Below are 23504 nucleotides of genomic sequence, written 5' to 3'. Positions count from 1 at the left end.
CGCTAAAGCAAGGGACTCTGTTCCGGCGGAGGGATCCAGCGTGACGCCCCTCACAGCGTCACCCTCCCCTCACGGAGATCGCGTAGCGCCGGCGGGCGGGAGGTTCGATTGTGGCGGCGCCGATGGCGGCGGAGCGGCGGCGTCAGGCTGTCAGCGCCCTGAGCGGGCTCCTGCTCCGGTGAGGATCGGGGCTGTTCCCGGGGCTGAGCGGGCTCCTGCTCCGGTGAGGATCGGGGCTGTTCCCGGGGCTGTCCGGGTTCTTGCTCCGGTGAGGATCGAGGTTGTTCCCGGGGCTGTCCGGGTTCTTGCTCCGGTGAGGGTCGTTGCTCTGCTGAAGGAGATTTGGCCCCGCTTGTGGGGAGGCTGCTGAGGCTCCGGTTGTAGCCTTGAAGCGTTTAATGTACGTGTTTAATGAGGAATGCTGAGGGGAAAGGTCGTGTATCTCAACGTTTTCTTTTCTTTCAGGTTACTTGAAGATGGAAAGGACAGTATCCCCGAACATCCCTATCTCTACGAGGTAAAATCATAGACTGGTTTGGGTTGGAAGGGAACTTGAAGATCATCCCATCTCACCCCCAACCATGGGCAGGGACACCTTCCACTGTCCCAAGTGCTCCAAACCCTGTCCTTGGCCACTTCCAGGGATCCAGGGGCAGCCACAGCTTCTCTGGGAAAATGTGCCAGGGCCTCCCCACTCTCACATGGAGGATTTCTTCTAATTTCCAATCTAAACCTACTCGGTGTGGAGCCATTCCACCTTGTGCTGTCACTCCGTGCTCTTAAAGGGTCTCTCTCCATCTTTCCTGTAGGCTCCCTTCAGGTCCCTGCTGGTGGGTCACAAATGGAGTCAAAAGGATTGGAAAACAGCCTGTGGAGTTATTTAATTTTGCAATTCCTAGCATTAAAAAAAATAAATGCTGAAATGTAGTGTCTCTACACAGTGCATTAAAAAGCTTTGATTTTTTTTTTCCAGACTGACGTAGAGATCTCGTTGGTTGGTGGCAGTTGCAAAAGTCCTGTTGAAAACTTCTGGAATGGAAGCAGTGCAGTGTATATTTTGCAGAAAGCTGTAAGTGTGCATGGTAGATGTTCAATGCAATCCAGACTTTTGAATTCCCATCAGATTTTTTTCACACACTTTGCAGTTTTTGACTTACATGCACGTTTCTCTTCAAGACTCACAGTGAAGTAAGTAATTCCATGGAGGAATCAAGAACAGATGATGCTGTTTGTGCCTCTGAGGTTTTGCCAAAAGAGAGTCCTGGAGCCCTGGCTCTTTCTGTTGGAAGAGCAAAGTAAGTGTGAAAGCTTTGCCTCTCCTTTTGAGGGAGTTTTCTTTTGTAATTTTATCTTTTTCTGATATTCAGAACTGGTATTTTCAATCCCCTAAATGAAGTTTGTCATTAGTATATGAGGAATTGTGACTGTTTTCCATCCTGCAAAAGGGTCTCCCTGCTTTTAATGGCTAAAAGTGTTTTAAAATGTAGCTAAAATCCAGCTATTGGAAAAGCACTTGGGAGCTGAGCTGTTGGGGTAATGGCATTCACTGGGTGCAGATGAGCCAAAAAAGCTCACTGAAACTTCAATGCTTATTTTTTTGGTAAAGCTCCTGTTAAAATCTGATTTGCATCTTTGTTGCTATTAAAATCCCAATGCATGGTACCAAAACCTGGTTCTTATTCTTTTAATGAGCTTAAAATGTAATGTTCAATTATACTTTTGGAATCTGACATCTTCCCTTCTCCCCGTTCCTGTTTCCAGGCAGCTGATTTCCTTGTACACAATGCTGCAAAACCCAAACGTGTCCTGCCTGGGGACAAGTGACCTGGTGGTGCTTCCTCCCCTGTGGGCCAGGTGTGATGGCTCTGACCCTCAGCACACCTGCTGGATTGGAGCTGAGCCTCTCAGGGCTGGGAACAAAGTCACAGAGCTCAATATTTACCTGGTTTCATGTGATGGTAAGGGGATCATGCTGCACAGAAATTAAAGAGAGGAAGGCTAAAAGATGTGGGGATGCTGATGTCACAGTGCTGTCTTTGTTCTTGGTGTGATGCTGGCTTGGAAATGATCTATATTCCTGGTTTTAAAGGAAAAATAAAAGGATTTAAATGAGAGAAAAGATGTTTTTAACCAATACTGTGTGAGGGAAATGGCTTTTTAATCTGAATGATGCAGCTGTAGCTGTGCAGGCCTGCCTCAACTCAGGTGCAACAACAGGAAATTTAAACTGCTGCCTTTCAGCTTCTTGCACAGCCTCTGATTCATTCTAAATGTTTGTGTATGTTCATATCAGCTCTTCTAGTCAATAGGGGGAATGCAAGGAGAATTCCTGCTTTCTATAGGACAGCACAAATCCTGCTTCACAAAGGGAATATTTGGGAATGAATTTGAAGTACCAAATTTGAATTGTGTCAAATGGGGGTTTTTGATTCTGATTTTTTTTTCTTTCCTAGGTCCTACAGCTGATAAAACCCGTTTTGCAAACCTGGAAGAGCTCAAAAAGGAACATAAAATAAGACATCGTTCATCTGTTGTAGGTTTTTACACTCTGTCATGGCTTCCATTGAAGTTTAAAAACTTTATTTTGGGATTTATAATGCTGGTTTGGGGAGGCCTTTTAGATCCTCCATGGAAACTCACCTTAGTATGATTCTGTAATATAACAGCCTGATTTCAGGTCATGATTATCATGCATTTGTCTGGTATTGTGAAAAACAAGCTTTTCCACTCTCTTAGGAAAATTTACAAGTTTAATAAAAATTAAAAATAGATAATTAGGAAACAGAAAGGCAAAAAGTTCCAACTGGGGTGCCTCACCAGAAAGCACACCCTTCTCTTTCAATTATGGTGTTTTACAATTTATGCAAATTTACAATTTATGCTGTTTTACATATTCAGTGGATATTAATGCATTATTTCTGTGTTTCTGTCTGTTTCAAGTATCCCCAGTCATCTTATCTGTTAGATTTATTTGTGGGTGGCTCCACTCTGTCTAGTAACGTGGATCTTACAAATCTTTTTCTTGAGACTTTTGGTTGTTTTCATTTTGATAAAAAACCCCAGAAAGTTAGCAGTTTTTTATGCAGGGTTACAAGGTGACAACCCTTCCCCCATACCTTCTGGTTTGGTCAGTTTAGATGTTACAGAGAAGAAAAAAAACCCTAGTATTTTTACTATTTACACTGTGTCACAAGCAGAAAATACAGTCATCACTTTTCTAAACTCTATTAATAAAACATAATACAGTACAATTATACAACAGTATTCATTCTAATATTTGCAAAAAGCCAACTTTGTATATGCATTTCTAATGAGTATTAACCCTTTTCTGCGTGCTTGTGAAATGCTTTTAAAATTCCTTTGCCCGTGGTAGATTTGTTGTTTTCATTTGTTGGAATCTTTTCGCTTCAGGTGACAACGAGAGGGTTTGCTGTCTATCAGCTGATTGCAGCTGCTGCCATGGAGGACACCACTGCAGAGTGTGGGAGCAGCATCAGTGTGGATATCACATGGAATGGGGTGGAAAAGATCCTGGAGACTCCCCCACTGACCACTGCTGCCACCCTGGTAAGTCAGGATGGACAAAGCAAAACCAGCCCAAGCTCTTGGCACAGTTCACATCATGAGGAGTGTAAAGGGTAGCAGACAAAAGCAAAACCTGTTCATCAGCTGAATTGTAAATTGCGCTGATAAAATGCTTCTCACTGATAAAAATTTTAGGATATTTGATTTCTAAAGTTTGAAACTGAAGTAAACTTGTGGAACTTTCAGAATATTGTCCTGGAGCCAGGAGACCCCAGAAGTCCTGTGTTCCACCTGTACCGAGAGCTGCAGTTCGTCCTGGTGAGTGCAGGGGAGAAATTCCAATTTCACACTTTATGTGCTAATAATTTGCTTTATTGCAAACTGCATCACATGTTTCAAAGAGAACTTCCAAGTGTTTATTTAACTGCAACTTTGAGTTCTCTTTTAGAAATCTTGACTATAAAGAGGGCAAATAACCAGAGAATTCTGAAATTTTGTAACTCCTGGTTAGCTGTGCAGAGATTTGTGATTCTCAGTGAAGTTATCTGTGAGAGATGACACGTGCAGGGCTCCCAAGAACTGATTTTTGGTATGATTTTCTGCTGCCTTTAGGCTTTGGCTGAAGGTCTGAAGATGGGTGTAACTGAGTGGCCTGAGCCATCAGAGTCTGAATCAACTCTTAAACTGGTCCAGGAATTTCTGACTGGTAATTGCTGCTTGTCCATGGGGAGGGAGGGTTGTGGCACCTCACGGGAGTAAAAGGGAATTCCACAGACAGCTTCTAATGCATTAGAACTAGAAATATTCATTTCTGTGCTGGATCCTCTGCACAGAATAGTTAAATAGGCTAATACATGTAATTTTTCTTTGTCCTAATATCACGGATGAAAGTAATAAATAATAAAAGACATTTTTAAAAAGTCTTTTCAGATTATATCCTTACCCAGTAAAACCATTTTTAAATGAGTCAATTCTATTATTCAATGTATTTGTTAGTTATGATGTGCCTGGGGATTAATAATTGTTTGATGACACTTTCCATAGTGGTGGAACTTATTTTTTTAACTCTACTAGATTTAAAGAAGGAGCTGGATGGAGATTGTGTATTTGGAAACAAGAATGAAACAGAGGTGTGTGCAATGTCCTAACAGCTGCTTTGTCATTTTGCTTCCCTTTTAACTGCAGTTATTCCAGATTTGGCTAAATCTTCTATACTGTTTATATGTGTAAATAGTGCTGTAAAGGATTATGGATCTCTTGCTTTCTGTCTCTGCTGTGTAAAAATAGGAGTTGGTCTGATTTCTCCCAGGAATTATGACCTTTGTGCCATTGCATTCTAGCATTAATTTGCTTTTCTTGCCTGATTTAGTGACTTGGGGCCAATTTAATTGTATCAGCTGAATACGTGTCCTCTTTATCTACAGGTTTATGATATTGTAAAGCAACAGGCAAATTCAAATGATAAAAAATGTCTTTGGTTATATTAAGATTTTTTTTTCCCCTCTCAGCCTGTGAGGAAAGGTTTGGCTCTGTTTTCATTAAGGGAGAAGCAGCATTTTGTTGATAATCTAAGAATATATTGATTTCTGTGTCAACAGAACTAGTCTGTGTCAGGATTACAGGGAAGTTCTCTGTTCTGAGAATTCGTGTGTCTGGATTTTGGCCTCCCAGGGCACTGCTGGATGCACAGACAATCCCTGGCTGAGATCTAAAGTCTCTCTGACACTGCCTTGTGTTTCCAAGGCTGGCAGTTATCCAGTGGGATAATTCTGAAAAGAATTAGACTCACTTTTAAATAAAAATATACTTCCAAATTACTGTGTAATAATCAGTGGTGGGAAAAATCAGTGCTGCGGCCAGTTTTGATCTCTGAAGAAATTCAGATGTGGAAGCTTTTTGACTCTCAGGCACCATTTTTCATTGAAGACCAATAAATTCTTGCAGAAAATCAAATGTGACACAGCTGCTGTGGACAGTTGCATAAAATCAATCTTTGGTGAGCGAGGAGACCTGGACTTTACTGAGCAATTATGGTGCAAAATGAAAAGTAAGTGTGGTGTGCCCCGTTTCCTTCTCTACCTGCTGGACAGTTTTGCTTTTGCAAGGAAATTCCTGCCCATTTCTGAGTTTTAAGGGCTCATGATTCTTCAGAAAATTGGTATCAGCTCTTCCTAAAAGAGCCCATTTTAGGGATGTAGGATGATGTATTTTCTTACAACCTTCCAATGGCAGACCAGCATCTAGCAGGAGATGATTTCATTTGACTTGACTGCAAAAGATACTAAACCATTGGTTGTTGCTCTAAAGCTAAAACCCATCTTCTCTAAAACTGAAAACTTTATAGTTCCTTTTTCTCTAGATCTGAAGGATATTTTTCAGTGTATGTAGAGTTCAGTGATCTCTGTTGATCACTGGGTTTTTTTTAGAGTAGCCTTCCTTAAAGTCATCGTATGACAAAGCTGCCAAAAAGCTGTGCAATCTGTAATTTTAGCTCTCATTCTTTAATTGAGGGGTTTTGTTCATGCCAACCAGAGAAAGAGCCTGGATTGATAATTAAAATATTGTGGTTTTCTTTCCAGGTGTCAGCTCCTATCAGGAGTTAGTAGACTGTTTCACACTGGTCATAAAATCCCTGAAACGTGGTGAGATACAGCCACGGGTATGTATTTGTATTTCACCAGAGATGGTAAAATTTGGGAGAGTTTCAAGTAAAATACAGTTCTTGTCCTTTCACTGCCCCTCATTGGTGTTGTATTTAAATTGTGTATTGAACTCCTGAACAATATTGAGGACGTTTCATGCACAGTTACATCACTAAAAAAACTGGTTTATTTTTAGATCCATCAAGGAAGTAGCAGCTTCTTAAGTCAGCTGATCCAACAGTCCTACCATGGAGAGATGGAGGATGTCTCCCTCAGTGGCATCACTCCCATTCAGATGCTCCTGGAGATTGGCTTGGAGAAGTTGAAGAAGGATTATGTCTGGTTTTTTGTAGGTGAGTCTGACACTTGGTAACAACAGCATGAGGAATTGAAGAGAAAAGGTGTTCCATGCAGGAAATAATGAACGTTTTGGGTAACCTCCATCTCTCTTCCTTCCCATCTGCTGAAGTGAAGTTTCCAGCTTCCTTAATAATGGAACTTTCCAGCTTTTAAATTTCAAAATTTTAAAAACTTACTTGTTTTGAAAGAAGCATAGCTTTGTGTTTTACTGTTGTTGTTACCCCTTCATTTCTTTCTGGCATCTGTCATCCTGTTTTCATTCTTTGTTTATTTGCTTTTTTATTTTCACTACTTCTGTAAACTTCTATGTCCTGAGGAGGGTGAATGTCTCCAAGTACATGGTGGGTTTCTTCATTGTGCAACCTAGGTGATAAATAAATCCTGCCTTGACCTTACCACTTCAGAGGGGTTTTCTTGCTTGGAATGAATGATCTGGTCAATAAATAACATCACACTCCTGCTGACTTTGTGCTTCAGTAGAATCTCCTGTTTGATCACCTGAATGTTGCTTGTATTTCATCTGATACCGTGTATTAAATTTTAATTATTTTTTTCCTGCTGTTCCTTTTACAGGCCAGGAACTTGGAACAGTAAACTACTTGGTGAGACGCTTTATTTTTATTTTATAAAGCAGAGCATGCTTAGCTGATGGTGGGATGCAAATCTTAAAAACTGAGAAACTGAACTGCAGATCACGAGGCTGGAACAGCCCACTGCAGGAATGTCACTGTTTTGTTTCCTTATTCCCAGATAATTCCCTGATATCTGATCTGGGTCACTGTCAAGGCAGTGAACTTTTGTCACACTTTGATGGGGCTTTGTTCTGAGTCTGCTGGGCCACTCTAAAAATCTTGGCTCCTCCAAAGAAGCAGGAAGATGATTTCATTTCCTGAGGGTGTGTTGTGTGTCTGGAGCAATGGAGTGCTCAGGTAAGAGCAGAATCTCTTTGCTCTTCCAGGATTATTTCATTTCCACATCAGTGGATCTCCAGGAGCAAGTGCACCGTGTTCAAAAGCTTCACCACGTGGTGGAAATAATGGTCAGCTGTACAGGCTTACTGCAGTTTGGTTATGAGAACCTCTTCCCTCTGACACAGTAAGTATTCCATTTGTATCTTTGCTCTTTAAATGACAGTCACAAATAGAGTTGGTTTGACTGTTTTAAAGAAACACCTTAATGTTGGTGATAGTGAGACTGCAGAAGGATCAGGTGGATCTTCCTGCCAAATTTTGCTTTGGTTCTAAAACTGAAAGCTAAAGGAAATAATAAAATGTGAGAGTACAGTTAATTTTGCACAAGGTTTATGCTCTGTTGTACAAGCATTTCTTTAAAGAAAGTAACCTGCTGTCTCTTGTAGGATTTGCATGAAATATTACGAGGAGAACCCTCTGAATGAGAAGCATGTGTTTCAGCTGCCCATCAGACCAGCTCTTGTGAAGAAATTCTATCAAAAGTAAGAGAAACCTCAGCATTTGCAGCATAAAACTCAGATATGACTGAAGACCTGCCCCAATTTTGACGTTTTTTGATTATTCTCTCAGTGATAACCCTGAGGTCTGGAAGGTGGAGATAAGCAGTGGCCGTGGACAGAAGGAGGTGAAAACAACGTGGCAGATCAGCACCAATGCTCCAGTTGAACATGGGACATCAAACAATTCAGGTGGGGAATGTTGGTGCTGAAATGAAATAATCAAAGCACAAACTTGAAACAAATTCAGTTTTTATCCTCAGTTCAGTGGGTCTGAGCTTTATATTTACTTTTTCCACAAAAGCAAAATGATGTTTTGCCTTCTATTAAAAGAGTGAGGTGGTATTTACAGAGTTAAGGCTATTCAGAAAGTGATGACTTTTTGCCTTCTCAACTTGGCTGAGTTATGTTTTTAGAGCTAAAATGACAGAATAATTCCAAATATGAGGTGGTTGATACCCAAAAATCTTGCACTTTATTTCTAAAATGTTTGCCAATGAATCTGAGAAGAGTTTTGAAGAGAAATTTCCCTGTTGTTAATGCTGGTCTCAAGTCAGACAAGGTGCAAAGGGGAGAACATCTGCTTTGCTGCAAACAAATGTAGGACAAGTGGAAAAGCATCAGGAGGGGGAAGAATAAGCAGAGAGACTGGTACAGAAATGATTTGCCTTTTTGGGATGAGGTTTGATGTGAGGATTTGGTAAATCTTTCCTGTCATCATTGATTTTTTGTCATGAAGTGCTTCAGTAAAACTGCACTTTGAAAACAGTTCTGGAAGCTGCTCCATGGACTGATCTCTACCTTCTGACAAGAGTGGCTAATCCCATCTTTTCCCTTTGTCCTTGCAGGTTTCCTTTTGGACTCCACAGTAAATGACAGCAGTGAAGAAAGGCTGTATTTTATTACCATGACTCAGTGCAGTCAGGTGCACTTCACTTAAGTTGATGTTACTGAGCAGGCAGGACTGGAAAGGTACAGAAAGGGGAAAAATTCAGTGAAAAATTCAGTGTTTTCTGTCCCAACAGAACCTTTAGAAACACTCTGGGCTTCAAACAGTTCACCTTCACTGATTTATTTGCTTTATTACACCTAAGTGGGACCTCCACTGCCACAGTTCACCTGTAGACACCTCCTTTGTTAAAAATGCAGTGCAATTATGACTGTACAGTATAAATATTCTGTAAATATGGTGGATTTTTTTTCATATATGTACAGGCATTCAACAAAATTGTGCACTTTGGGGTTTCGTATTTTATTTTTTGATCATTATAAATGCAATCAGACACTGTTCAGAGTGTGAATTTTCTTAACCATCAAACCCAGCAATATTGTCATGTTCTCCTGGGATCAAGTGCTCCTTCATCATCCTGAAGGATTTGGAAAGTTCTTCATCCAGGGCCTTGGGGTCTTCAGCCAGTTTGGGTTTCTTTGTCCCTGCATTTATATTTTGGAGTATTCTTGGAAATACTTCTCTCTCCTCTTCAAATTATTTTATTCCTTCAATGTGAAGTGAGTTATTTTAACAGTATTGTCTGGTATGTTTTGCATAATTTTTTGAGAAACAAAACCAGTAGAATTGGCTGGACATTAATAATTTAAATACGTTGGCAGCTGAATGTGTTATGCTGATTAATCAGTGAGGAAACATTTTGATGGTCTGATTTAAACAATTCCATCATTTTGTACATCCTGACTAAATAATCTGAGACAGAAATATTTTGCATTAAAAACTTAACAATGGGTAAGTAAGAGAAAGGAAAACCCCCAATATCCATGACTTTAAAAACTATAAATTATAGATGATTATGAATACAAATTTTGATAACTTCTGGTTTCGAGCACAGGAAGTTGTATTTCAAGCCAGCTGATTTGTGGAACCAAGTTTTTATAGTACTTGTTCCTGCTTGCTTTAGAAGGGAAATTAAGGTGGACTATTAATTTTGGAAGTACTTGGATTACTTAAAATCCACATTTTTGTGTGTAATATATTATAAAGTTGTACAAGATAAGTCTGGTTCCTGTAAACCAAACTGCAGAGATGTGGTTTAACTCTGATTCGGAAGTTGTCACCTTGGATTACTCACTTCAAACAACTCTTCTGCACACCTAAATAGCAAATTATCCTAACTTTTAGACATGAATAAGTTCATATTTAACAAGTTCATATTTAAGCAGTGCTCTTGGAATATTTAAGTCCTTTTGTATTTTAAAATCATGTGTCTGTCTTTCTACAAACAGCAATTACATGGTAATCAAAATGCTGTTGATGAACAGACTGAAAGGTTTGCAAGCAGCTTTTAATCACTTGAACTTTATAGTGGCAAGATTTGAATCACTTTATTCTCAACTATTTTTCTGGTGAACAAAACGTGTAACAGTTTCCAAAATTACAAGGATTGTAAAACCTACTACTTAGAATCAGTGGAAAGAGAATGTATTTTGTATTTTGGCAAAAACAAAAAGATGTTTTGGGAATTGAATTGAACAATTCTAAAAGCTCCAGGTGGATTGGTAAATAACATTTCATTACAGGGGTATAAAAAGAGGCATCTGTGGTAAATTTTAACCACTCAAATAAAACAGTTACAGCTTAGTCCTTTTGGCAAATGAAGGTGTGTGCAAACAGCAGTTTTAGCTGTGGTTTCGAAGGTAGAGTATGAGGAGGACAATACTGATGAGAATGCAGAGTGTGAAAACTGTAGGAAGAACAATCTCTGTCACCATTTCCATGTGAGTAATCAGGGAATCTAAAATTTGAGAAATGAGGAATACGTGAGAGATTTAATCCTCTGGAGTACAGTAATACCTCACTGAGAGGTAACATAAAGATCTTTTTTTGAACATAAAACTGTTGACATTGGCATAAACAGCAAACAAAGCAAACAGAATTTCCTAAGTCTGCCAAAGCTGGAGCAAATCCAGGACGGTTTTCCCTCTCTTTTTCTTTTTAAGTTAAATTTCTGAAGACATGTCAGTGCTCAAAGGGCTGCAAAAATTGTCCTTGCTCTGAATTTGCTGCAGGGCATTAACAATATTTTACTGGTTTTTTGATTTTTATTCCCCTCACCCCGAGGTGAAAGGAAATTGTCAAAGAGAAATCCTTGGGAAGCTTTGCCCTTTTTATGATTGTTCTGTATCTGTTAAAAAAATTAAATGGGTTTTATTTTGTGGAACTTTTTTTCACAGAGAAGCCTGGAAGAATTAAGTTAAACCAAATTTATTCACATTGAACATGACTTGGAAGTGGAGGCTGGACAGGATTAACTTGGGCTGAGTGCTGGGATGTTTCCTACCATGTAGAATTTAGCTCATCTTCTTGTAAGAATCTATAGGAGTTATTTGATCTTTCTTAAAAAAAAATCCTACATCAGGACTTCTGAAAGGTCCTGAATTACACCAGGAGGGTTTTTTTGCTGTTCTGGATCAGTTGTGTTGGGTTTCTTTGTTACCAAAAGTATCAGAGCCCAAACTTGAACTTAGGCCACTCCTTTGCCCTTTTATTTATTTTTATAGTTCCGCTTCATGTAAAAGTCAAACATTTAGAAGTTTTCTGTCTGTGTGGTTGTCTTGATTTGTCTGGGTTTGGTTTGTGTTTGAAAAAGCATTCAGCAGATTTATTTTAAGGAGAATGTTGTCGTCCACAACCTCAATTTTAAGCAGTAGCTCTTCCAGTTCCTGTATTTCAGTAACATCCACAGCTGATCCATTTAGCTACAGTGGTTTTAAGTTGGAGACAGTAAATAAAGACATTTTTCTTTAGAGGCTTGTAGTACTTTGGGGAAGAAAATACTTTTAGCAGTATTCAGAGAGCAATTTAATACCTGAACTTTACAGAATCTGCCTTTACAGACCAAACCAGAGGCATCATTACCTGCAGCAAGGTGTTGGTGTGTGGCTGAGCAGGTGTCCATGGCCTTCCGCTGCCAGTTTTCCACCTGGGAAAGGGGGACAGTTCTGTGAGCCTGCAGCATCCTCCTCACTCCCACAGCTCCCTCCCTGTCCCTACAATTGATTTGGAACCATTTGATTCTACCAACACATGATTTTCTGAAAGGTTCTTTGTGGGGTTTATTTCAGTGGGTTTCTCCGAGTTAATGGTTGAATTAAGTTTTTAACGGCACGTACCACATTCCAGGTTATTTTCCAGTAAGGGTGGTAAATATGTGGAATTTTCTGCCTAGAAATCTGACTGCACTGCTAAATAACTTGTGGTAGAGAATTTTTGACTGCATCAGTAAGTCCAGTTGGAGTTTGTGGAATGCTTTAGAAACAGCAGTTGAGGCTGTTCCCACTTTCAGATCCCTAATTCACAGAACCAAGGTGTCCCTTCTGCACCATATTCATACAAGTTGTTTCCCGAAATTCAATGTGATATTTGCACAGAAATCAAAAAGAAAAAAGAAAAAGGAAAAAAAAAAGATCAAAATTAGCAGCTGACATCACCTCTCTTGGATTTGGGAATCCATTTGCACTGATAATCTTCTTATAGTAGTCAACAGATGCCTTTGGGTACCGTGGTTTGTTCTTGTTTTTGAAGTCAATGTGGTAAAGCCCAAATCTTTCGGAGAAGCCTTTGTTCCACTCAAATTTATCCAGCAGTGACCAGGCAGTGTAACCTTTGACATTTACACCATCGTTTAGAGCTGGAAATAGACCACAAATCACTGATAAAGGTGGGGTTTGTCCTTAAAATATGGTTCTGTAAATGTTTGGTTTATAGCAGGAAGAGGTGGAGAGGAGGACAGAAAAATTAAATATAAATTAATTGAATTTAGATTCTTTGAAATTGTTGTCTGTAGCTTAAACTAGAGCTCTATGGGCATAGCAATTTCTCCTTTGTGAAAGTGGAAACTGATTATTTATTGCAGTATAAAATCTCAGATAGGTTATTGCCCTTATTAGTATTAATATGGTTGCTTAGGTTGTCATTCTGGTGAAAATTTATGAGTCTGGTTTGCTGTCCGTTTTGACTTGTGAATTGGTATTTCTCTGTGTTGGAAATGACAAAGTAAAAACTAGGCAGAAGGTGAGAACACTCCAAAAGTCAAATCCTTTAAGGCTGTTTTTAGTGACCTTTGAGTATCTCGTTGATGTATCCCTTCAGGTACTGGATCCTCCACTCATCACACAGCTGAGGGCACTGCATTGTTTCAGACACTCCATTCTCTGTCACATAAATCAGGGGGTTCCCATACTGGGTCTGCAAACAAAAATGTTGACATTGGTTCACATAAAATCATTTTTTGACAGAATATGTGAATTAGCAAAGTGCATTAAAAGCAATTTTCTACATTTGCTTACCTAAGTACAAAAATGTGTAGTAGGAATTTAACTGTGGGGTTTACTTTAAAATGACTGAATTCTGTAGTTTTCTGAGCTGAAATTAAGGAGCGTTTTTTGACAAAATTCCCACAAAGACAAGACCAATGGGTGAAACTATTGAAAATCTAAATCTAAACCAGGCAGTTTGTTTGCTTCCTTTATCATTAAAGATCTGCTCTGCTCACCTTAATGAAGTTGAGTAACCTTCTGAACCCCCAGGGCACAGAGTAGAGCCACTTGGGGCCTGGAGCTGGCCAGTTGGGGTCCACCAGTTCAGCCAGGTCATGGTCAGTGTGGTAACTGGACACTTGGAGGAAGGGAAAGTTCTTCTGCAGGACATAACGAGTGGTAAAATGACCAATTCCCAGGAAATCCGAGGTGCCTTTAATGTAGGTTTTCTCTTGCACTGAGAAGGTTGGTAATCTTGATGTCCCCAGGCCCTGCTGGGCACTCTTCCTGCCTAGCAAAATAATTATAGGAAACATCTGCTGAGGAGCATGGAAATTGGTTTTCTTTGTCTCACCAACAATAAATCATAAAATCATAAAATCCTGGATGGTTTGGGTTGGAAGGGACCTTTAAAATCATCACTGCCATGTGCAGGGACACCCTCCACTATCCCAAGGTGCTCCAAGCCCCAATGTCCAACCTGGCCCTGGACACTTCCAGGGGCAGCCAGAGCTTCCCTGGGAACTGTTCTGGGGCCAAATATGGTTTCCCTGGATTTGGTGTTAATGTCGAGGACACCTGAGCTTAATAGGATTTTTAAGAGTATCTTTCGGTTTGGAGGATTAAGTTTGGTACAATACATGGAGAAACAGTGATTTAAGGTGTCCTGGTGCCTGCTTTAGGAGCTGTGTCCAGCCCAGGGCCCTTTGGTTGCTTTGCTGTGTCTCACCTGTGCCCTCACTTGACTAAAGCACACATTGACCAGGAGTTATTCCCTTGCAATGTGCTGGAAGTGTGGATCTATTCAAGTCAGAATTAGCGGCACTTACCTACGTAATTCTTCATAACCTCTGGGTAGTCCCCTCTGTAAATGGGGTTTGCAAACCATCCCAGGTGGAACTGGATGTACCTTTCAGCAGCATCTCTGTCTGTTTGGCTGTGTGGATCAACAGGCTCCCCCCAGCCACTCGTTAGGGAAATTCCAACCATCCCTTAAAACAAAGGCACAATTCTGCAGTTCTTTAAGCCCTTAACAGAGACAGCAGCACAATCAGAGAATGAATCCTGATTACCTCTCTGCTCCCTGCGCCAGGTGTTGTTGTAGGAGTGCCAAACCTTGGCGTGAGTCTAAAAACAAAGTAAAGATAGAATAAATCATGTGCACATTTTCATCTCTTACGCCATGGAACGCTGGTGAGCACTTCTTGCACTGAGGTCTGGCCAAAAATATCACAGAATTTCTTTTGTGTTTATTACAGAGACTTTCATTTCATGTGAGACATCACAAAAGCCTTTATGCAAGATTCCTTCCCTAATTTCCAGGATGTCCACATGGAGCTGCCACCCAGCCCTCAGGACAGGGTTCTGTCCCAAGGCTCTGATTTTTGGATGTCTTTCCCTAATTTATTCAGACAAATGACAGTTAATTTTTACCAGAGACTTCTTGAAGTCACTTGAAACATTCAGGTTCGTTTCAACAGTCCGGGATGTTTCTGCTTCTTTCTGAACTAACCTGGATGTTTTCTTTTTCAATCAGCTTGAAACAAACTATAAGAGACATTTATAATAGAAGGAAAATTCAAATTGTTGCAGGTGTTAAATGAACATTGGTAGTGCCTTGGATTATGCACTGGAGGTTTAAAGCCAGATGATAATTTAAGTGTCCTACTTAAAAATTACATGGCTGTCAAACTATATTTCTGTTTAAAGAGTGAAATCTGATAAAAATCCTTAATGGACACATAATTTCAAGCACAAATTCAGGAGGTTTTTTACTTTAATGATGTGATGAGCAGCCTTGTAGGCGCCACAGCCGCCGAGCTTCAGTCCTGGCGCGTGTTCTCCTGTTTCATAGCCCTGTTCAGCCACTGCCTGCAAACACACACAGTCAGTCCTGGGCACACAGTCAGCCCTTCTCTGGCCTCCAGAGCCAGGGGATGTGCTCCATGCTCTGCATCCCGTGCTCTCCTCCCTCTCCAATCCCCTTTTCCCTTCCTTGGCTCCCATTTCCTGCCCCTCTGCCTGCTTGGTACCGAGCTGTGGCTTGTTGGGAGCAGAGTGTTGGTGAGGAGGGTGAGCTGAGGGGCAGGGAAGGGTAAATAACAGCTGCCTTTCCATTCCTGGTGTCTCTCCAGCTGAGGAGTTTTCAACGTTTTCCTGGAATTTCATGCCTTAAAACTCTGCCCTTGAAACTCTGCCCTCTGCCCACCGAGATTTTTAGCCCCAAAGATTGATGGTTTAAATCCTTCCCCTTCCCTCTCCATTTTTTCCCCCTACTCTCCTCTACTGTCACTTCCACAGAATTTTGGGAACAGAACCAGCAGTGGGAGTGTTTGGGGGGAAAGCATTGATGACTTACCCAAGGATTGCTGAACGTAATCCAGTGTTTCACACGGTCGCCAAACTTCTCAAAACACAGATTTGCATAATCATTAAAATAATTAATCATGCTGATATTCTGCCAGCCACCATACTTTTCTTGGAGAACCTTTGGAAATAAGAATTTCAAGATTCAATGATTGTACTTGAAGGTCAGCTGCTGCTTAAAGAAGACTTCTATTTAATTCTGTTTCTATTTCTATCTCAGAAAGAGATTTTTTCAAAACTTCAATGTACATAAAATGCAAATGAATAGGAAATATTTACAAGTTCTCAAAACCATGCAAGCTCCTCAAATTTAAGTACTTTTAGTTCTTAACTTTAGGAAATGATTTCTACCAGAAGGCTTTATTTGAGGTGTTTCACTAATTTAAATATTGCCTGACCTGTGGCAGGTCCCAGTGGTAGAGGCTCACAATAGGGGTGATGTTGTTTTCCAGAAGACTGTTAATTGTGTCATTGTAGAACTGTATTCCCTTCTCATTCAGTTGCTCAGCTGATGAAAAACACAGACAAGGAATTACCTGCACTGATTCCCAAATAACTGGAAGAACAGAAATCTAAAAAAAAAATTTAACCAAGGGATTTTCCATTGCAGTGTTGGGAGTTCTGGAATGGTTAAATGCAGACAAACAGAAATCTGTTTAACAGGAATGTTGAACAACTGTGGGTTACTCAGGAGTAAAATTCCTCATGGATAAGAATATTGGGAAGAACGTAGGGAAATTGTGCTCACCTTTGATGCCCGTGGGCATAATCCTTGGCCATGAGATAGACAAGAGGTAGTGATTCACCTTCAGCTCCTTCAGTAACTGAATGTCATCCTGTGAGAAGAAAAGCCAATTAACACATCCTGAGGCTGAGCAGTGTAACCTCAGTTCCTCATCAGTCTTAAATAATTCTGAATGTGGAAAATCTGTGGAAGGTTTGCACAAAAGAGGATTCCACCTGTTATTTTCTGGTCTTTGAGGCTCGTTCTACTCGAAGCCTTCCTCTTTAACCACTTTTTTTTTTTTTTTTTTTTTTTTTTTTTTTTTACAGTCCAAAGAAGTCCTGGAATGTTTTGTCTAACGAGAGGTTGAATGTTTGAACTACAGAAAAATGAGCTGAGGTTTTGCAACACAATTATATTTCTGTCAGAATTTGTACCAGAAGATAATAGAAGCATGTAAATCTTGACCTCAAACATTTTTAGCTCAGGCTCAAAACCATAATTACTTGGACTTTCCTTTACTGTCTTGTACTGGAATGAGAAAACCCCCTAAATCCCATATGAATATATGTTCTTTTGCTAAGAAATTGTACATCTTCAGTGTTCAATGAAATAGAAATTGGTGGTATTTGTGCCAATGCAAAGAGGATTCTGGTGACGAAAGCAAAGAGTGCTCTGATACAAAGAGGACCAGGTAACTGGACAAATACAAGTTTCAAAAAGTTTCCAAACCAAATAATCTCTGCCTCAATCTCTTCTGGTGCCACAGCCCGGTGAGGCTCAGTCCCAGCTTCTTCTCTAAGATAATTTTTAAGCTGTTCTTTCAAACTTCTGCTGGTTTGAGTGCTCAAATGAAACCTCTCCTGCATTTTCCCATTCTAGGAGAGTAAGGCACAATTAGTTTCTTTCCTCTTAGTTCTTGCTGAGACCTCTGGTTCTCCCTTGGACTTTATGTATGTGGAGAAACCTCAGTGGAATATAATTTTTTTAATTAGTTGTAATTCCAATTATGTAACCCTGGCTTCTCACAGTCATTTGGATTCCTCTTGCTGTGTATCTGTCTTTCCTCCAGCACAGTAATTTGAAAATTGGGTTTGATGGTATTAGGCTTGGAAACATGTTGTGAACAGAGCTGCATTGATTATTTGTTTGTTAGCCTTTCAAAAAAAAATATGGGGAATTCCAGACTGAATTTTAAAACCTCTTAAAAATACATGGAAAACCTCATACATGTACACACACACGTAAAGTTAATTTCATTTAAAGCTCAAATGTGTTTATTGCATTGCTAACTAAGCATTTGGACTTCCTACAACATCTAGAATATTTTTTGGCCACACAAATCCTGAAAATCTGAGATGTATTTGGGAAACATTTGGGATTACTGATTCTTTGAGATTATAAGGAAATAAGATTTTACTGCACTGAATAAAAAATATCAGCCCTTGGATTCCTAAGTTAAATAAGCCTTTAGAGCAGCTAAAGCTGTTCCTTCAAAATGGGAAATCAGGGTGAAGGAATAGCCCCAGAACATTTGCAGAAGTGGAATTATTCCTTGTGAACAGTACCTTGACTTTGTAGTAACCATCACAGGCGGAATCTCCCGTCTCATTCCTGAGCACTTTCCCTTTCCTGTGAGTGAAAACATCCCAGATGCTCAGGCCCTTCCCATCCTTGTCCCAGGCCCCTTCAGTCTGGTAGGCAGAGCTTCCAACGCCCCACAAGAAACCTGAAGGTAAAAACGGGAAAACATTTCCCTGCTGATGGATCTTGGTGCTAAATGGTCATAGGAGAAAGGAACTGAAAGTGAAAGTAAGCACTGCTGGAGAGGCCGAGGTTTTTCTACATTTCAGAGTGTATCTGTGCCTAAAAAGGCCTGAAAATGGGTAATAAACTGAAGGTGCCCTGTTCTGATGCACTGAAAAAGGAATTGAATCCTTTCATTTATTAAACCTGTAAAATCTGTATTTTACAGTGAGGAGGTGAGGCATTGATAATGTGGCAGAAATGTCTTACTGCAAAACCCAAATTAGGTTTCCACTTCATTTCTCCCTGCTGCTTTTCATAGTAATTTTAGTAACTACAAGTTTAGATGTTATGTAAAATACACAGAAATATTCTGGATTGTTTTCCTATTGTTACACAAAATATAACTTAAAAATTACTTAAAAACTTGAGCATGAAAACCAATCAGTATCTTTCTAGTCTTGATTTTGTATGGATGAAATGTGTTTAAATATGTGTTGAAGAAAGGATAAGGTTGATAACTCCATACTGAAGAAACCCAGCACAGTTTTTTTTACTAATTTCTTAAATTAGCTGCATAACAAAGGGTATTTTAATTTATTTCATTAACTGTAGATAATTTATAAAAAAGGAGAAGAGTTCTCAGGTGTGACTTGTAACACTGCATTTTAATCAGGGAGTTGTGGATATGAACTGTTCATCTGTGAGCTTTTCCTCTGTGTTTCCTGTTCAAGTGGATCTGTGGAATGCAGGGCCCTGTGGATCCCTCTATTCCCATGAGTAGATCCCAAAGTGTTGGGGTCACTCCATCTGCAGGAGACCAAAGATCCCATGTGGATGGTCCTGAGAGTGTACATTAAATGGCTTCATTGCTTTCCTCTGGAACTGGCCAAGCATCTCCTGGCACACCAACTAAACAGGTGGGAAATGCCCTTTCTGGGGTGGAATTGGACAGACACATGGTCTCTAAACCTGATGCATTGGCTAAAGGCACCCAGACATTTGTTTGGGGTTGTCTAACTGCCAAATTTGCATTACTAAAAGCAAGCAAAGGAAAAAGTCATAAGCATAACATTCCATATTTCCTTTAAACTCTCATCTAACAAAGGAATTACACAATGCTGCTGATCCCCATTCTGCAGCCGCCTTCATTCTGTCCCTGCCTTTTCCCTGGAAGGACAAGGAAAACCTTCCTTGTGCAAACACAGGAGCAGATCTAGAACATTCCAATCCCAAAGCAGCTGGATTGGGAGGTACCAGCTGGAAAAGTGCCGTAGTAGAAGGAGCCTGGATTGTTCTTGGTCCACGGGAAGTCCTCGGCCACGCTCAGTCCCATCAGTGCCACCAGCACAGCCCAGCACCTCAGGGTGTCCTTCCTCATCTCCTGCTGCTCCCTGCCAGGGAAAACACAACAGCTCTGTCAGGAGCTGCTGCTCCACAAATGGCTTTGGGGAGGGTCAAAAGGGAAAAGCTGATTTCTTTTTTCTGCTGGATGGGAATTATAATTGAAGGCTGGAAGCTTGGGCTCAGTGGAAGGAGTAGTTATCTTCTGGCAGGGTGGGGAAAATGAGGGAAGATTGAGGTGCAAAATTATAATTATTGAAGCCACATATTTCATATAATGTTACTTATCTTTATCCTAAAGGTCTCTTTGTTGGTACCTATTTTGTTGTGAATTTCCAACTGTCCCACAAATATCAGTAAGTAAAACCCTCTAAACATGACAAGAGAGAAGTGATTATGCTGGTAGCATCTTCCCACCTGTCATGGCAACAAGCCCTGTGGAAGCTGAAAAGGAAAACTAATACTTGCAATTATTGCAGTTTTAATTAATTGCAGCTTTTGTCTTGATGTCATCCTTTTTATCCAGTCCCAGCATCAATTTTAAACTGTGACATCAAGTTAAACTATTAGACACATTTTAGCTGAGTTAAATAAAGTTTCACACAGGCTTTTTAGAAAAGCACTCTTTTCCCCAAATTGATACAGTCCCCAAAGGATATTTGACATTCCTGAGCATCTGCTGGTGAATCTGAAGATGGGGTTGGACCATGAGGAAAAGCAGAACAAATATTTAAAATAATCACGTTTTGCATTAGAGTAACCAAGCTGCTTTGCATGTTGGCTCCTGGCCAAAATGAACCCCTAAAACTGGCAAAAACCGAAAAGGCAAAGGACTGACCCCTTTTCAGAACAGTTGTAATAAATGTACAACCTCAGAGTTGTTCCTCTGTTTATTAATCATCATCCCATATCTCCTAATTAACACAGGAGCTGCACAGCTGCCTTGGGAAAATGCAACTGCTGCAGCATTAAAGGCTTTAGTCCTGGATTAAAAATATCTCAGCCTTGACATTCCAAATGGGAGCATTTAGATTACAGGGTTAAAAAAACAACTTGTAGCAGACTACAAACATTTCAAATCAGGTCTGAATACTCCACAATTGCTTTTATTTTGAATAGAAAAAGTTGCAAATAGATGTGATTTTAACACAGACATTGCCAGAAGCTCACTGGCTTAGTCAGTAAATTTAAGTTTAGCTTTGCCCTTCATCTTCTCATTAGCACTGACCAACAGTCCCAGGAAAAGGAGCCAGGAGAGCAGGAAATGTTCCATGGGGTCTGTCCATGAGGCCCCAGGGCAGCAGGGCTCTGTGCTTTTACAGAGTGCTGCTAGGAGCTAGGAACTCATTTGGAGTCAGGGATAACAAAAAACCCCACAAAAAAACACCCAGAAAAACACCCCAACAACAACAACAAAAAACAAAAACCAAACCAAAACAACAACAAAAAGAACCAACACCAAAAAAACCCCAATATGTTTTTCACTTTTGGTTTGATTATTCTTAGTAGTAGACTTAAAAATAATTTCAGTACCTCAAGAACTGCTCAGGCACAATAAAACACTTTAGGATTTTACATCACCCTGCATTGAATCAAACAATCTTATGCACAGTCTGCTGTGGAATATTCAATCAAAGTCTTTTCAAATTGATATGTGCATTTTGGAACTCTTCATTGCTCTGGTTTTCTGGCCTGTACCTCTACAAACACAGCAGAAGTAACAGCTTTTCAAATAGTGCAAAAAGATTTAATCAATTCAGACTTAAGGATGGTGCTGTAAAACCCTTTTCACCCCCTTGTTGTCTGTGCTCCCTTCTGCCCAGATTGCAGCTGGAATTATTTTAATTTCCCCCCTTTCCTGCCTTACCTGGTGTTCTTCACACCAGACGTGTCCTATCTGGGAGATTCCTCTGAACTGCCACAAACCTACCAGGGCATTCAGAATAAATTTACTTTCCCAGAATAATTGGGTGGGATTAATCCAGGCTATCACGAAACCTCGGGAGAAACATCTAGTTGCAAACAGCATTTTGTTCACTTAACAGTCAAAACAAAAAAGAACAATCCTTTTGTATCCACAGTCAATGCTGCAGGACCAGCTTTAGCTTAACCACAGGGATCTGTTAGCAATGAGGATTTTCCTCTGTAAGCAAAATGAGCTTTGCACTCATCTATACATTCTTACAGAACTGGCTCTTCAACAGGGGCGTTGTAGATAGTTTTTATCAGGAATTGCAGTGATGGGCCAAGGATGGGTTCAAGCTGAAAGGGGGAATTTAGGGGAGATTTATGGAGGAAAATCTTCCCTGAAGTGAAGGTGGGCAGGCCCTGGCACAGGGTGCCCAGAAAAGCCCCTGGATCCCTGGCAGTGTCCAGGGCCAGGCTGGACAGGGCTTGGAGCAGTCTGGGATAGTGGAAGGTGTCCCTGCCGTGGAATCAGGTAATCTTCAATGTCCCTTCCAGCTCAAAGCATTCTGCATTCTGAATTCTGTGGTTTTTTCTTGGTGCAAATATCTGTGTCCTGGATGGTGTTTGGCAGGGAGAACTCAGCGACAGATTTAGTGAGTCCAAGGGTTTTGTTCTTACATGGGATCATTTAAAATCATATAATTAAGATGCAAGCTTGAAAAAAAAAATCATGTGCTTTTTCTTTTCTTTCTAAAGGAATTCCTTCTGGTGATGTCTTTGTGGAAAAAACAACTCGCCCGCTCTGGATGTTCAACTCAAGCTACAACTCCTCATTTCTTTTATTTCGATAATGTCCATTGAAAAGGTACAAAAGGAGGTCACCACTGCCGGGCCGAAAATGTGATTTCAGACATCTCTGCTCACCGGGCTCTCAGGTGAGAAAACCATCCAGTGCTGAGGGAGAGGGGGAAGAGCCTGGAGGTCACTGCTGCCCCGAGGCAGGGCACAGGGAGGCACCGAACCCAGCAAAGGTGTGGGAGGTTTTCCCACAGCCACTCTGAGGAAAGGGCTCTCAGGGCAAGGGGAGCCCGGCAGGGGCAGCAGCTCCAGCTCCCTTGGCTTTTAGTGATGGGAGATTTCCTCCTCCCTGCTGTGCACCCCGGAGCTGCTGGATGCTCTGAGTGGGTAACTCCTGCCTGGAACCTGCTCTCCTGTGCTTTTGCAGCTGCACAGATTGTAAAAAAACTCCTGTTTATTCCCTGGGCGACTCAGTTTTGTCTTTTTTAACCTTTTTAGTTTTATTTTCCTGAGCAGTGCTGGTGCCCTCGCATGGCCGATTTCCCAACTGAGAATGTTGCCTGGTAGCACAAAATAAACAACAACATGGCAGTTCTGACAGAGCCTGTCAGAAGAGAAATCTCAGAGATTTTACAGACATCTCAGGAGTAAAAAGTGCCCTGAAATGAGAGCAGGAACATCACCAGGAGCTCCTTGTTCATCCCTGCAGGTCTCTGTACATTTGTCTGCCCTGCTGCTCCTCAGGAGGGACCATTGTCAGGGACAGAGGTGATGATCCTTGAAAATCCAGCAGCTTCTGCAGCTGTGATGCACACCAAGGGCGCTGCTCTTTACACAACTCCTGCTGCAGGGGCCTTGGGTGCTAAAGGCACGTTTTTACCACTTTATTATTTTTTTGTTTTGGCATTTGGCACATTTTATCTCCTGCAGAACCGGGTAGGGCAGTGAACCAGAGTCACCACAGGGCTGAACGATGCCAGGGTTGTGATGATTAAAGGTGGGCATTACTCATTCCTTGTTAAATCGTAATTGCACCTAAAAACACCCCAAGAACAAAGGCTTTGGCGTGCCAGGAGAGGCTGGGACTGCTCAGAGAGCTGGCAGGGGGAGCAGACTGACAGATCAGCCCTCT

At 40.8% G+C, this 23504-nt stretch overlaps 2 protein-coding genes across 4 annotated transcripts; one reads left to right on the top strand and one right to left on the bottom strand.

The window, feature by feature from the left end:
- Positions 1-43: 43 nt before the first annotated feature.
- Positions 44-9283, top strand: ZWILCH (zwilch kinetochore protein). The gene is made up of 18 exons (XM_066328197.1): positions 44-178; positions 466-517; positions 974-1069; positions 1177-1295; positions 1762-1958; positions 2454-2533; positions 3412-3567; positions 3772-3843; positions 4138-4231; positions 4600-4655; positions 5470-5572; positions 6105-6184; positions 6364-6520; positions 7101-7129; positions 7486-7622; positions 7885-7980; positions 8069-8187; positions 8844-9283. The coding sequence occupies exons 1-18, from the start codon at positions 123-125 to the stop codon at positions 8933-8935; spliced, it is 1791 nt and encodes a 596-aa protein (XP_066184294.1). The 5' UTR covers positions 44-122; the 3' UTR covers positions 8936-9283.
- A 1215-nt stretch (positions 9284-10498) lies between these two features.
- Positions 10499-15934, bottom strand: LCTL (lactase like). Of its 3 annotated transcripts, XM_066328025.1 has the most exons (9): positions 15845-15934; positions 15262-15357; positions 14559-14613; positions 14316-14477; positions 13503-13777; positions 13069-13195; positions 12439-12638; positions 11867-11930; positions 10499-10742 (listed from the first exon to the last, which is right to left on the bottom strand). In XM_066328025.1, the coding sequence occupies exons 1-9, from the start codon at positions 15932-15934 to the stop codon at positions 10627-10629; spliced, it is 1185 nt and encodes a 394-aa protein (XP_066184122.1). In that variant the 3' UTR covers positions 10499-10626. The 3 variants fall into 3 exon arrangements, with proteins under 3 accessions (XP_066184122.1, XP_066184123.1, XP_066184124.1); XM_066328026.1 differs by lacking the exons at positions 11867-11930; positions 12439-12638; XM_066328027.1 differs by lacking the exons at positions 11867-11930; positions 12439-12638; positions 15262-15357.
- Positions 15935-23504: the final 7570 nt, after the last annotated feature.

Source organism: Sylvia atricapilla, chromosome 13 (genome assembly GCF_009819655.1).
Source record: "Sylvia atricapilla isolate bSylAtr1 chromosome 13, bSylAtr1.pri, whole genome shotgun sequence".
NCBI classification, from domain to species: domain Eukaryota; kingdom Metazoa; phylum Chordata; class Aves; order Passeriformes; family Sylviidae; genus Sylvia; species Sylvia atricapilla.
This window is presented reverse-complemented; position numbering and strand designations above follow the sequence as displayed.